The sequence below is a fragment of the Mytilus californianus genome, unplaced genomic scaffold (assembly GCF_021869535.1).
Source record: "Mytilus californianus isolate M0D057914Y unplaced genomic scaffold, xbMytCali1.0.p SCAF_13, whole genome shotgun sequence".
NCBI lineage: Eukaryota > Metazoa > Mollusca > Bivalvia > Mytilida > Mytilidae > Mytilus > Mytilus californianus.
The window spans coordinates 46,776,864-46,792,849 of NW_026262615.1; the positions used below are offsets into that span (position 1 = coordinate 46,776,864).

At 30.6% G+C, this 15,986-nt stretch overlaps 1 protein-coding gene across 2 annotated transcripts; it reads right to left on the reverse strand.

Annotated features, from left to right (window-relative positions):
- Window positions 1-337: 337 nt before the first annotated feature.
- LOC127723774 (general transcription factor II-I repeat domain-containing protein 2B-like) lies at window positions 338-15,186 on the reverse strand. Of its 2 annotated transcripts, none has more exons than XM_052230523.1 (13): window positions 14,223-15,186; window positions 11,649-11,772; window positions 10,646-10,818; window positions 10,008-10,152; window positions 7,622-7,708; window positions 6,860-7,022; window positions 5,529-5,632; window positions 5,103-5,156; window positions 4,159-4,206; window positions 3,430-3,498; window positions 3,123-3,167; window positions 2,798-2,860; window positions 338-2,144 (listed from the first exon to the last, which is right to left on the reverse strand). In XM_052230523.1, exons 3-13 carry the CDS (start codon window positions 10,694-10,696, stop codon window positions 1,972-1,974), a joined length of 1,002 nt encoding a protein of 333 aa, XP_052086483.1. In that variant the 5' UTR covers window positions 10,697-10,818; window positions 11,649-11,772; window positions 14,223-15,186; the 3' UTR covers window positions 338-1,971. The 2 variants fall into 2 exon arrangements, with proteins under 2 accessions (XP_052086483.1, XP_052086484.1); XM_052230524.1 differs by lacking the exon at window positions 14,223-15,186 and adding an exon at window positions 14,114-14,216.
- Window positions 15,187-15,986: the final 800 nt, after the last annotated feature.

The window sequence follows — 15,986 nt, forward strand, 5'->3', positions numbered from 1 at the left end:
TCCTAACAAGTCAGAATGGGATATCGCTTGATATAAACTCAAGTTATTTAATTTCAATATAATGATAAAGATTTCATAATATTTTCTAAAATTTATATTTATATTCACAGAAAAAAAAAATTAAAAAAAATAAACATAAAGAATTGAACCTCATGATTCCAATAATTCAAGAAATATTATGTGGAATAAAATCAGCAGCATATGGTATGGGTTTGCTCATTGTTGAAGGTTGTACGGTCTCTATACCAACATTGTTTGTACAGTAGAGTTAGTCTCATAGGTAATCATTCCGCATCTTCTTATTTCTTATCAAAGATTTGAATAATTAAAAAAATACTATGAGGAATAAAATCTGCCGCAGGATAGAAACAGTTAACGAGGTCTGGCAAGACGATACAAACTGCTGAAATTTTTATTATAAGCAAGTAGGTGCTCTTCCGGTAACAGAAGTAACAAAAGTTCCTCTAAGGAAATAAGACCCCACACTGACACTAGGCCATATCTTGAATAAAGCTTCCCAGGTATTCGAAGGATAAAATAATTCAAAACTGGTACCAGTAATGAAATGGACGCTCTAGTTTAAGAACAATTTATAAAAAACCCAACTTTTCTAAGGTACCACAGTAAACTATTGTAGCATATGGACTAACGTAGAAGTAAAGGGTAATGACCCCCATCATCTTGCCAGATCCCACCTCTGTATGAGTACTGCGACAACTGTTTTATTAAAGATATTACAAACCAACATTGAAAGATATCTAAATGCATTAAAAAGATATCCTTCTTTGGAAACGCATACATATATATGAAATTCTAGAAATTAAAGTTTTCTCCTTTCTAAATTAGTAAACGTCCACCATAAAGACATCAACTGACTAGAAGATGTCTGTTTCTAATCAGTATCAAGTATTCAAATAACACAATATTTATAAAATGTTCCATCCTCAAAAGCATGTAGGAAAACTTGTTATCATAATAACAGTTAAAATTTAAACTGAACACAACCACTGCAATATCTCTGTAATTTTAGACAAGTAGAAAAATATCCTCTACAATAATTGATACTCCATTCAGTCAGAAAACCATTATCTCTGGCTTGATCTGTTTACAGTCTTCTTGATCACCACTTAGCATATACCTGAAAAACATTAAAAAAACAACAGCAGAAAATAATCCAAATAGGAGAATGTCGGAATGGGCAAGTGGGGTTAAGCAAACTTCACGTTCAAACGTTAGAAAATTCTTAAATTGACGTCATTATACACTATTAAAATGTATGTGGTAGGGTAGGGAGGAACGTTTAAAATATCCCTACAACCAAGAACCATTTTTAGAAAATATTGCATAATGGTGACTGACGCATACCGATAAAAAGTAGTTGCTTAAAAACATCTTACGAAGCTCTGTTAATTTCAAAATTTATCCATAACATTAATTTTAGAACGATCATCAGCTAAAAAAAAAACTCATGCTTCAGCAAGAAACACCAACACAAAATGAATAACTGACTACATTTTATAGTCGGTACATTGTAATGCATAAGCTGGTTGGCTGATTAATAGACTTTTATCATTCTGGTAATCCAGTAAGTTATGCAATGCTATGAGAAGAAACGTGTAATTTGTAATCCAGCTTTCAATTTTGATATTTATCATCAGTTAATATTTGAGTAGTAATACTGATCAGGTAAATTAATTTTTTTGAAAATTATTAGTGTGCTGTCTACATTTTCAATAACAAACATGACGGAACGTAAACAAATTTTGCAAGTTAATCTATCTGAATTATCCAAATCATTATTAAGCCTTTTATAACTGACTGTGCAGTATTGGTTTTGCTCAATGTTGAAGGCCGTACGGTGACCTATAGTTATTAGTTTCTGTGTCATTTGGTCTCTTGTGAAGAGTTGTCTCATTGGCAATTATACCACATCTTCTTTTTTTTAAATCAATTTATACAAAGTTTTTATTTCTAGTTGCTGTATTTCTTCTGCCAATAGAAACTCAAAGCAGTTGGTGGTAATGATGCAACAGGTTCCCATGTTCTTTCATTAGGTGAATAGCCTTTCCAATGCACGAGGAACTCTTGGCCTAATTTCCCATCTCTATCCTCAACAAGATAATCAATATCATATTTTGTTGAATCTGAAAGAAATATAAGAATATGGGGTTTCGTTGTATTTATAAATATTCAAAAGGCAGGGGAAAAATGCATAAAGGTGAATACAGCTTACAAAAAATATTGTCCCTTACCATCCCACCAAAAAAAAATTACAATTTCTAATAAGTGGTAATGATTTTTTTTTAAATTCTACCAAATACAAATCTGTAAAAAAAAAACCACAAAAAATGCAGGATTGTACTGTCAACCACACTGAATAATAAAAAAATCCCATCTGTCTGGAACATAAGAATACCAAATGTTGACTTACTAGCAAATTGAAACATTTTTTACTCAAAATGTTAATGTCTGGAATTCTCCTTTGATCTTCTAGTTGTGTTTGATTAAAAATGAACAAAGACTTGGAGAAAAGGGAAAAACTATCCATGGACCAGGTATATGATTTTGTCTTATATTGTCAAATCATTGTTTTCCCCAAAGGAATTTTTGAACATATATTTTTTTTACATATACATACAGTATACTGTGGTAAAACTAATCCTATGAAATATCTGTTGAAATTTGAAAAAGTCTATCGCTCTATATGTACACTTAATGTATTCAGACAAAAACATATTTAAACTGAAACATGACCATATAACGGTCAAGAATGGAGCTTAGGAAATAAGTTGACTACCTTTCTTTCCTATACTAGACTTTTTTTTCTTTGGAGGAACAGCTACCTTCCCTTTATTGTCTTCTGTAAATAAAAGTTTATAACAAAGTTTTACTTATGACACACAATTATATCACAACATCCATTTAAACAATTGAAGCAAAAGCCTTACTTGACACTTTGATTAATATCATGTCATCCTTCTAATTGTCTTTTTTCTTTAAAGAGATCTTAGTATCATCTTATTTCTACCAAAGGTTATCAACAATCGAAGTTAGGGAAGTATGAAAACACAAGTCATAAGTAATGAAATTAATACTCAAATGAAAATTAAATAATAGCTTACTTGTAGCAGTCATCTTTCGCTTTGTGATATCATTCTCAAATTTACCTAAAATATAAAAAAAAAAAACTATTACTAATCAATGAACTTTTTCTAAAATCAATCTGTTGTAAATGAAATGGTTATTTCTTAAACAAATTTTCAATTTAGACACAAAATTGATGCTAGACTCTTAAATATATTAATTTTATTTCTTAGCTGAGTCACATACATTACAAGTCGTAATTCTGAAACAAAAATTCATTTTGGAACTTACAACATTGTTTACCAATCACTCTTTTTGCTTTTACCAATCACTCTATTTGCTTACCTAAGCTGATGATTGCAGATTCGTCATCTTTTTTCAACCCCAACAAGTTATTAAGACCATCAACTAGTTCTGAAAGTGTTAAATAAGTCAAGTCAAACACAATTTTGAAAAGATTATATTGCTTATTGCAAGTTGACCCCATGATTAAAAACATTCAACCTTTCATTATCATCATCTTTTCAACTAACATAGTAATTCTTTAATCAAAACAACTACATAATACAAAAGTATGGTTTAATATATAAATTAAAATAACATATGATCAAAATCTTTCTAAAATAGTCCAATGGCATCAAAAATATCCAAATTAAAGAAAAAAAAAGGCAATACATTAGAATTAGCTTGGAAGTTAATTAAATGAGCAGGACCATCTCCGAGTTGTCTTCAAAAAGATATAATTCTTCAATACAAAAGTGTAGTGTTATTTTTGTTTTTTATAAATTTAATCATCGTTAATACTTTCTATCCCAGTAGAAGATGAGGTCATGTGGTGTTTTTGATCAGAGTAATGACCTGCCATGGGTCATCTTCCAATGAAAATTTCATTTTCACAGGAATCACCAATCTGCTTACTTAAACATTATTCTCAATGAAAATCTCTATAAGATAGTTTTCTTTTAAAAACATATTGAAAATTTCATCTTGGTATTTTTGTATAAACTATTTGTCAGTAGCTGACGAAAAATTTGGGTGACAAGAACCCATATATGTCCTAGAAAATAGCTTTACCTATTGGTATTGCAGGACCTGCTTGTTCTTCTGTAGCAGAGTTTGCACCTAAATAATAAACAACCAAGATAAATCTCAAAATGGGAGAAAGCATAACAAGACTAAGGTAAACATTACCAATAAAATGATAAAGTAAAATTGATAAATAATGAGTAACTTTTATATTTTCAACTTTTAAAAAACAGCAGTTATTGTATTTTGATCAACTAATTGTTTGAACTTGATAACTAATAACAGATCAAATTAATTCCTTATTTGGAAACTACCTACATGAATCCGTTTGACAATAACTATGGAAAATATCTACAAAGATTTGTAGACAATCAAACACAGATATGTTTACCAAAATCAATCTAACACTTCATAATTTTGACAGTAATGCATTATATACTTTGTGATTATCCACACTTAATATATTGATTTTTTTTTATTAAAATGGCAATACTGTTGAATAATTTGCAGTGAAATCTGTACAAATTTTAAAAAACTGCTTCGCTGAGCGCAGCTGGATACGCCCGCAGAGGTCCAACCCAGAACAGTTGGGGCAAAAACGTCAAATCTAAAATTGATGAAAAACAAAAGGGAGCTCACGTCAATAGATATATACAATTCACCAAAGTTTTGTGCAAATTGGGTTAGGCGTTTTTGAATTAATGTCCGACATGTTGATGACGGACAACGGTATACCATAATACGTCCCGTAAACGGGCGTATAAAAATTATATAATTCATAAACAACTATGCAAACCTAACTTAATGAGTGTGATTTTCTAGAGAAAAAAAAATTGTGGGCAAATAAAAGATAAAGAGCACATAAAAATATGAAAGAACTGGCAATTCAAAATCCCCTACAGACTGCATAAAGGCAAAGAATAACAAGTTCCACCGTGTGTCTGTTAAAGATCATGTGAATCTCCTGGCAAGAGGTAATAATGAATTGTTACCTTTGGATTTTTCTTGACCAGGATGTTCTGCAGATGAAGTCACTGACTCATTACCTGGAATGATACAATAAATAGGCTTTTGACTAATTTATACATAATTAAATGAATCATACAAAAAATTCTTTATGATAATGATGTATCTTAAATCTAAATAATTGTAATTTAAAATAGATTTTTTTGGGGGACCTTTTTTCTCCCCTTTTACGGTTCCATTGTGGTCCAGTGTCATTCAAAAGTCATAAATGTATTAAGCACTTCTTAAGCTTTACATAGGTATATTACAAGCATACTTAATATTAATCATGTAATTTGGCCCACTCCATGTTAACTTTTAAAACTTTAAAAGCAATCCAAAATCAAATCTATATAGGAATGATATTTTCAATATATATTGGGATAAAAAATGTAATAAACTTGTTGCCATACCATCACTTAAATCATGAACAGGTTCCAGTGCTGATGGATCTGAAATGATAGAGTCCACAATATCCTCTGCACTGCCTGGCTCACTCTGGCTTGCTTGTGTCTTCCTAAAATTGAGGATTATATTAATTAGTGTAAATGAATAGAAAGTTTCAATATTTGGTTACATAAACTTTATTGTTTGTTTTATTTTCTATTCATTTAATACCTCTTTCACAGCAAATTTTTATTTGAAGAAATAAATATTTACCGGTATATATAAAAAAAATCAGTCCTGTCAGTCTGGGTTTAGGACCACCAAAATTACAATTTACTGTAAATATTAGTGTTGTCAAATTGAACAGTTCTACTAACCGATTACTTTCCACCAATTATCTGGTTAACTTGTACTTAAGTTGATGGTTTAAAGGTCTTCAGTACTATACAATGGCATAAGATTATGAAGATGAAAATTGTCTTGATCTCAGCGAAATGACAAAGTCTATAACCGATGATTGTTTAAATTTCTCTGATGTCTCAGAAAGTTCTGTTGAGTGTTTCAATTTGAGATGATTAAGCGTGTAACTCATACCAAACAGTGTCATAGTATTATACACTAATTCCATTCACATAATTTTAATTTTACCATTTTTGAGTCAGCATTTCGTTTAAAGTAGGACAATGCCTTGGAAAACAGAAGGTACATATTTACATGTAGGCAAAAAAATAATGAAGTAATTCGTAAAATGTAATCAGCTTTCAATTGCCCAAAATATATGTATGCTAATTATGTTTACTTTTAAAAGATATCGCCCGGAGTTGAAAGAAAAGTTGTTTTTGTGTTAATTAATTTGTAAAATTTGAGTGTTTTCATGGTTAACAATAGGAATAATATACTAGACAGTTGATCTGTCAAATGAATTAGCAAGACTATCATTTCAAAAATTAATTAAAGATTTCAATACACATTTATATATCAGTAATCTATCAGTATGGAAAAAAGATGAAGTTAACCAGTTAGTGATTTTGGTATTCGATATTCGGTCCTTCCCACGGTTAACCGGTTAACTAATTGACAGATGACAACACTAGTTAATATCAAACCTTTAATGTATTTTGACAAGAATCCTGAATTAAGAAATATATTACAACTTTTTTACTTTAAAATTGTTGATTTTCATTTAATATCAACAGTTTTTGTATAAGTTTACTAGGCAGTACAGTTGCCTGTAATTGCTTACAATGCTTACATGCACTTTATTTAAACTTTGGAGGATAGTTGTCACATTGGCAATCATACATCATCTCATTATTTTTATATTAATGAAGCTATTACTAATTGCAATTATGCTCACACAAATTTAATATCTCCCTTGCTGTCCAATATCTTCTTCAAATCACAAATACCATAGTTGCTGGGCTCTTTCAAAGGTACTGGAAGTCCCTCTAGCTTCCATTGAATTTTACCTTTCAGCAGTGAGGAATATGGTATTGGCTTTGATTCCCCAGTGGTCTTTTCTAAAAATGTAAAAATTAGTGATGAAATGTCACATAGGGCTGTTCTAGAAAAAAAAAGTATGTGGTATGTGATGGCACTTGATATTCTTCCCAACCACCTACAGAAATAATTTCCATTTTTGAAAGGGACGCATGACTATTTTTTTAGGAATTGTGCCAGCCACCCATAGAAAACCATATAAAATACAGACATTTGCAGAACCAAACCAAAAATCTCTGGACTAAACACCAATATAAAGACTAGATTCCTGAATTGTTTGGCATCACAACTTTGGGCCAGTTTCTATACTTAACTTTCCTTAGGATGCACACCACCTATTTTTGGTCCTCATTCCTATCCACGTTAATTTGTTTTTACTGTTAATTATCAGTGTTGTTCAGTAACGAGTTGAATATTTTTCGATATTTGAATTCTTTGATTAGCTAATTTCTTTTTATTACATTGACATTAGAATTTTTAGTGGAATTTTAAAGTTGAAAATGTAAGGAACTATATCTTTTTATACGCATTCACAGTTGTTTTGATGCGACATCATCAACAACATGTGGTTATTCTATATCTATTATCCTCAGTTATTTTGAATTAAAAGGTAGCTTACCCCAGCAAGAATTTAAAATCTGTCTCACTTCAGTCCGCAAGTCACCCTTTCCTTTCTTGCTGGGCTGTTTCATGTACACTGTGTTACCTGCAAACATAAATTAGATATCCATTTATTGCTGAAAAATTGCTAAGTTCAACATGCACAAATTCATTAAGTCCTTTACCCTGTTTACAGAGAAATTAGTCTCATGCTTTTTGGCTCATATTGTTACAATTCAAATATGTCAGGCAATTAAGTTTAATACAAGTGAAAATGATTGGTGGCCATAGACATTTCAATAAAAAGAAAATCATATTGTTGAATGTTCAGATAATATTTTTCTGAACTTTTAAAATACCTGTGTAATGTCTGACCTATATTGACTTTTCAGTGAGTCCAAAATTGAAACTGTTCAGGCAATAAATACATGTAGAAAATAATAAATAATGTCTTTGTTATCAATGGGCTTTGTGTGGGTTATGTTAGTGGTCTTCTGATCATAGATACATTTTTAACAAATGCATATATTTTTTAGAGTTTGTTTGAATAAAATATGACAGAAAACTACAACCACAATATCCTCTTTAAACTTTTTTGATAATAAGGCTGTCAAATTTTTATTAAGAAAATTGTATTTTCATAGTACAGCAAAAGTCAAAACTATAATAATATAAATTTTAAAGATATTAGCCAAAAATCAAGAGACTTAGCTCTAAGAAGTATGCTAAAAATTTGTCAAATTTGTTAAAAATTGAAGATGCACATCTTCAATATGAATATAAACACTGTGCAAAGTTTGAAAAATATTTGGTTCAATACAGTTGGAGTTTCAGTTTTCACCAAGAATGTACCTCTAGTAAGCTTGACATTAAGACAAATGCAATCATGGCAGTTAAGGGCTTCAAGGACTTCTATCACCATTGGTGACCAAGTAAGACCCTGTTTATAACAAAATCATGTCTTTAATTGCTCTCATTTCATTTTCACTCAAATACCTGTGACCAATTTTCTGAGTTTAAATCAGTTTGTTAGCTATGCAACAATATTTTACAAAAAAATAAATGAGGAATGTGTCCATGGGACACAGATGATGCCCACGCTTGTAGATAATATAATTAGGTCAGTCAGGGTGTAACTACTTGTACAAGTAATTTTTATTTACTTGAAGAAGTTATATTAATATACTTACATAAGTTAATTTGTAGGATACTTATACAAGTGTATTTCATTTATTTGTATAGGTAAATAATTTTTTGGCTTGGTTATGTCCCTTAGAGATTCAGATTTTTTCACTTATATAAGTAAAAACGTCATCCTATCTTCTTTTCTTGAATTCTTAGGACTTCTTTGCTCTAATAGAATTTTAAATTCTCTTTCCTTTGCAGATGTCTTTACTAATCATTTAAGTGTAATTTCATGGAAAATGAAAATCTTTTTGTCTGTTATCTTCAGAATACTGCTCATTAACAAGTCCCCAAGGGGCAATTTTTGAAGGCCTTGCGCAAATACTTAAGATCTTTGTGAAATCAATTTCTTTGTTGAATTAATGAGATGAAACATTGAACTCTAATCATAAATTATGAGCTAACCTAGGAAAAATCATTAAAGGCATGTATTTACATCTCAAAACTTGAGAATTTTTGTGGGATTGTAAAAAAAAAATTTTTTTGAGAAAATTAAGGGGAGATTATTCAAACATTATAATTAACTTATATAAGTATATATTTTTTTACTTCTTCGAGTAAATAAAGATTACTTGTACAAGTAGTACCCCTGACTGTAGGTATATAACTCGAAAACTGTAAAAGTGACACTACCCAAATTTGTACTTGATCTGAGTTTTGTGGTAATAAGCATTGGGTATAATTTCATAACATTTAGTTGAGGCAAATTTAAGTTAGAGAACTGAAACTAAAATTCCAGCAATTTTTCCATTTGTAAGGGGGCATAACTCTAGAATGGAAAATTCAAACTTGATCTGTGTTTTGTGGTAATAAGCATTGTGTATAAGTTTCATAACATTTCATTGAGGAAAACTAAAGTTAAAGAATGGAAACAAAAATTCAGCATTTTTCCCATTTGAAAAGGAGCATAACTGTAGAACGGTAAAAGGGACTCAACCAAAATTCAAACTTGATCTGTGTTTTGTGGAAATAAGCATTGTGTATAAGTTTCATAACATTTGGTGGAGGCAAACTAAAGTTAGAGAATGGAAACCAATTTTGGTACGTACAGACGAACAAGGGTAAAACTTAATGCCCCTCCGCTACGGCGGGGACATAAAAATAGTTTTTATGACTATTTTTGTGCTTTGTATATATAGTAACTAGTAATACAAGGTTACTTCATTGTTGAAAATGATTAAGAAGTCTAGTGGTAAAGGTAAACTCATAAAAATATATACCAAACACTGATTTCCTGAAATTATCGAGTACTTGTGGTTGTCCAATGTACTCCAGTCCTTTGTTGGTTCCAAACAAGTGGGGAGTCTCATGTTCTCTTGAGGCAACCATCATGGACTCAAAACCCATTGATCCTAAGATAGTAATCTGAAGAAAATTATAAAAAGAAAATATTGTTATACTTTTGTCATTTCTAAACACAGTTATCTATATATATTGCAATTTTTCTCCTAAAACATCTGTGGGTATATCACAAACTATCTACTTTCTGATTCTTAAATGACATATATTGTTATGCTTCATGTAAGGTTAGTAGTAGTGACAACCATGATAACTGTCATATTAATGTTTCGCATATAATGATAGTGGTTTCCTTGTGAAAGTGATAGTCAAAACATAGCGTTCTCTAGGGAATATTGCTCACAAGCACAATGTACCAGCAGGTTGCGTTTTAATTGAGACATTAACCTTTATTCAATGGTTATCTGTAAAATAAAAATAATGTTTAACTGTCCAGTTTAATAAATAAAATTGGCTTCTGCTTCCTGTCAGGAAAAATGACCCAAAAAATAATTTTCCATATTTCAAGACAATGACAGCATGTTTATGGGGAAAAAAATATTCAACAAGTCTATCATACCGAACATTCAATTTGCTTGAAATGATGGGCAATGGCCTCCTCTTCTGACATCCCTTTTAGCTCACTGCTCCTGATACCCCTAGCTTCTTCTTGGAACCTCTGTTTATCTATTGCTGAAAGTTCTCCCCATTTTTTTGCAACATCTTTAAAATGCTCTGATTTTGAAGAGACTTCTATTTAAAGATAGATTACAATGTATTAGTTTAATTAGATCATTTAAGGACTGTTTAATTTTTTTTATTTAGAAAAATATATGATACAACCTACTTGGTTGGCGGTTTACGCTGAATATACTGTAAAGCAGATTATATGTCAGCATGAACCCTAAAAAAGGGTGTTTGATAAAGTTTAAAAGTCAAAATTTAAAGGCAATTTTTATAATTCAAGTTTCTTTAACATAAGCACATTTATCATATCTTGTGAAAAAAAAACTTAAGCTCATTCATCTAGGACATAATCAACAATAGACTCTGTCCAACATTGTAGACAAGAATAGAATTCATGAAAAAAAAATTGTTGGTCTTGCATTGCGAATCATTTAGTGTGTTTAGTTTCTCTCAAAATTTGACTTTCGGCCCAAGTGAGTTAAAAAACAAGGACTATTTGAAATTTTCAATGGTGTAGTTATCCATCATTATCCAATGACTAACTTAGGTTATACAATTTAATCTGCATTGCTCTCCATGGCCAACAACCAATGAAAATGAGCTTAACAGACCATTTAAAATTTTTGTAAGTTATAAATCGGTTAAAATTACAGATATGAATGCCCTTACAGGTAGAGGGCATAATAACCTATAGTGGTTTACTTCTACAAATTGTGACTTGGATGGAGAGTTGTCTCATTGGCACTCATACCACATCTTCTTATTTCTATATACAATGATATAAAGTTTAGTTTGGGCTTGTACTTTTACAGCGCTATTCTACTAGACTTGTACCTTCAATTTTTCACAATGCTAATAAAGTTAACAAATACTATACTGTCATTTACAATTTGTACCTTGCTTAAACTGCTTTGAAAACAGAGTGTATGCAGATGGTCCTCTTACAGCTGCCTTCTTCTTACTATATGCTGGTGCCACTCCACCCCTCCTATCCTTTGCTCTTCTATTACCAATCCACACCTAAATATAAAGATTTAATTAAATAATCATAGTATTGTATTTTTATTTACAATGAAACCTTATAAACCTTTCGCACTGAAGGTTTTATTTATTTCAGTTTACACAGGTTCAAAATTCATTCAAACTATAATAACTGGACTTAAGGCAATGTCTAGTTTAGACAGGTTTCTGGTGTATTCATGATTGAGTTAAGACTGGTTTCAGTTCAATAATCAATACTCTTTGTGTTATTCTGAGAAAAATCGTACAGCTAAAATTTTCATCACTAGAATAATTGGATTACCACATTGTTTCTCTGAACTTCTATTTTATGATTTTTTTTTTCTTTAAATTTTACATGCATTCCACAAAATATTTTCTAAAAAATATATCTGATTTTTTTCTATTTCATTTATATTCTGATGTGTTAACCATGACATAAGCTTAGAATGTAGACAAGTTGATATTTGGTACATATTTGTATTTTGATAAGTAAGTTAGTAAATAGATATAAGAAGAAGTATGTTTTATAATCCTAGAATACACCAGTCCAGCAAAATTGCTGGCATTTAGAGTGTGGTTGAAAGTATGTAAACTGTTGTACGACTAATTTAATTAAAAGATTTAATGACTGGAGAATTTCAGGAAAGGTATCAAAAGTCTTAGGTACTTGGGGACAGGACAATTTTTTTAGCCCTCCCTTTCAAAATCTGTTATTTTTTAGTTTTCTATTATTTTTGCGTTTTGCTGTATACTATGAACAGATATAGACCATATACTTTAATCTCTTTATGATATATGACCGCTGTTGATCATGTTGATAGCAAACTTGGAATGGATAGTAAATAGCAGGTACAATGTACACTATTTATCATGTTAATAGTAAATGTGTGTTCATAGTAGACTGAAAAAGCGAAAATAATTGTCCTGTCCCCCCAAGTACCTATGACAATTATGTGTAATTTTAAACAAAAGTCTTGTCTTTGACTAAAAAATTATTATTGTTACATTTGTAATTAATCAGTTCCTAATCCAACCCTGCATTCCGGCAATTAGTCTCCAATGTAACAATAATTTTTTAATTATTGTTATATTTCCATGTAACTGTGTAAGACATAATAGTGTCCTGTGAAAAAGTTTCCACCTGGACAGTTTTTCATAGAATTTTGGTATTAAACAATGTCCATTGCCATGAAATATTGTCCCTCAAGTGGACAGATTTTTACTGCAAAAGTTATGGAATAGTGTCCATACACAGGTCAAGTTTTCATAGTAGTTGCTATAAAAATTGTGTCCTCCAAGGGAAGTAATACAAAGGTCATTCAAAAGTTTTATTATACTTAAATTTGAATAAAATCTGAACAATAAGAAATTGATTATTATACAAATGTAAACAAACAAATAATGGATGGAAGTGAGTATAGAGACATTTAAGTTCGAAGAAATACCCAGCTAATGCTAATGACAATAAGAAGGAAGTGTGTAAAGTATAATATCAAATGTGACGAACTTTACTATATCTATTGTGAGAAGAAGGCAAAAAAAATATAGAATTTTGGTATTAAATTATGTCCAATACCATGAAATCTTGTCCCCTAAGTGGACAGCATTTTACAGCAACAGTTATGAAATATGGTCCACCTACACAGTACAATTTTTCGTAGTAATTGTTAATAAAAAATATAAATAAGAAGATAAAGATGGTATGAGTGCCAATGAGACATCTCTCTTTCAAAGTAATAATGTATTAAGGGAGCTACCATTTGATTTTTATGGGGGGGCTAGGATGAAAATCATGAAATTTGAAAAAAATAGGCAGGACAGGAGTTTTGAGTAAAAAAAAAGGCAGGATGAGACAGTTGCAAAAAAAAAAGTCAGGATGACAATAATAGGTAAAAAAAAGTCAGGATAAACTTTAAAAAAAAGGCAGGACCGATTAGAGTGAAAAATAAAAAAGGCAGGACAGAGATAACAACTAAAAAAAAATGCAGGACAACATTTTTTATCCTAGCCCCCCCCCCCCCCCCCCCCATAAAAATCAAATGGTAGCTCCCTAAAGTTCGCAATTATAGGTTAAAATACGTCCAGTAATAACAAGGCAATGGATATCATTTAATACTTTAATAATATCAAAAAATTGTCCACCTGGACAGAATTATAGTACTAAATAATGTCCATGTTCATGGACACTTTTTCATACCTAAGGACATATTTTCATAGGAAATTGTGTCCGGGACACATTTAAATAAGTAAATATTGTCCATGGACAGTATTTACTATGAATTAATGTCTGGTGGACATTATTTCATGGGAGACATTATTAAATCCTACATAAATTTACATTCTGAATGTGAAAAGTTACCTGCTGTTATGAGGAGAAAAGTGCACGAAATGATACATGTGTCTATAAGTACTCCATATGGTGATAAGTACTGAATGCATGGCCTAGACACCACTATAATCCACTTTACCTCAATTTTTTCTGTTGAAAGATTAGACTGAACCCCTAATGCTTTTATCTTTTCCTTTTCTTTTGTAGATCTTAATCCATCATTCCAGGCTTCTTCCAAAAGAGTTAGGGTTTCATCGTCAATAATTTCTCTACTTCTTTTCTCATGTTTCTAGCATAAAAAGAAAATTGAATTGAAAGTATAATGAATTAATGTCCCGTTATTTCTTGTTTAAAAACACTGAATTATGCCCCTTAGCTGAGTTTAACTAATAACCGAAAAACTATCATGAATGTTCATATAAAAAGCGAAAAAAATAATAACCAAACAATTAAATGTGATCAAAAGTATAGTACAGTCATATATTCTGAATCTCTGGAAGGGTCTAATAAGACATTCTGGACATAGAGTCAAACATAGCTGTGGGGATAATGGCGACAAAAGAAAATGTCTAGTAAAATGTACCATATGAATTTCTAAAAAGCTTTTAAAATATTTACTTTCTCAAGTAAAAAGCCATGTTTAACGTTCGTTTTCTACTCCAGGAATTTAAAATAAAGTCTGAAACATGTTTTGGCATTAAGTACAAGGACCACACGCTTTGGTCTGAAAGAACCGCATGGTCATATTTGTTTCTGTCAATATTATTAAATTTTTTAAAAGCTATACTTACAATATTATTTGCAGCCTCTGAATCCATGTCTCTGGTACTTGTACAAAAATTATATGTGTATGAAAGATGAAATTGAAGAAAGATGAAATTGAACGGAACGAAAACTGTTAAATACGAGATAAAAACAATGGCAGAAACGCTTCGAATAAGTAGCGGGATGCTGAGAATGACATTCGGAACCACACGATACCATTTCCGAAGACAGCCGAAAGCTATATAGATCTATATTCATTTCAAGCTGTTAACAGCGTACCGTAGCGTACTGTGCGGTCTATACAGTATACTTTGTTATACCTTGAAGAAGACTAACAGCATTAATAATTTTCTTCTTCAAGAAGCAAATAAGTATAGGATAGGGTGGCAATTCAGTTGATTTAATCTTTAATTCTATTTTTGTCTTTTCATTTTTCATTATTATTTACCATTTATAAATTTGATCTCATTTTTTCGAAATATACAACTTTGTTTGTGATTTTAAAAATGATCAATAGACCTAAATAGTCGGGTGTATATTATTGTATGGCAAATTGTTATTACACGTCTCACTATAATAAAAAAAAAAGTACCTACTTACTTACTTACTTATCACTATAATAAATAATTTACTCACTTACTGATCACTTAATTACTTACTTACTTACTTACTCGCTCACTCACTCACTCACTTCTTTCTTACTTACTTACTTACTTAGTAATAATACTTGCTTACTTACTTATATACTTACTTTCTTCCCTACGAAGTTAAATTACCAGTTTGGATTCATAATATTCATATGAAATCAGAACATTTTTTTTATAGCATATCGTGTACGCAGGATTTTTTCCCTTCTGCAACAGCTGCAATTCAATCAAGCGAGAGATCACATTTTATCGTTGCTGACTTAAATAAAAAAAATCGTATATCTGATTTGACATTCCAGGAAATTATGTTTTAATCAAATTTGAAATGTTCACAAAACTTTCAGTGGAAAAAAAATCAACTATGAAAATATCTGGTCGTAGTACAATGTAACCATATTAAATGATAAAGTTTACTTCTAGTGTTGAAGTAAAGATTTTTTCACCGGTTTCAACAGTCACAAAAAAAAATATATATAACACACTTTTTTTTT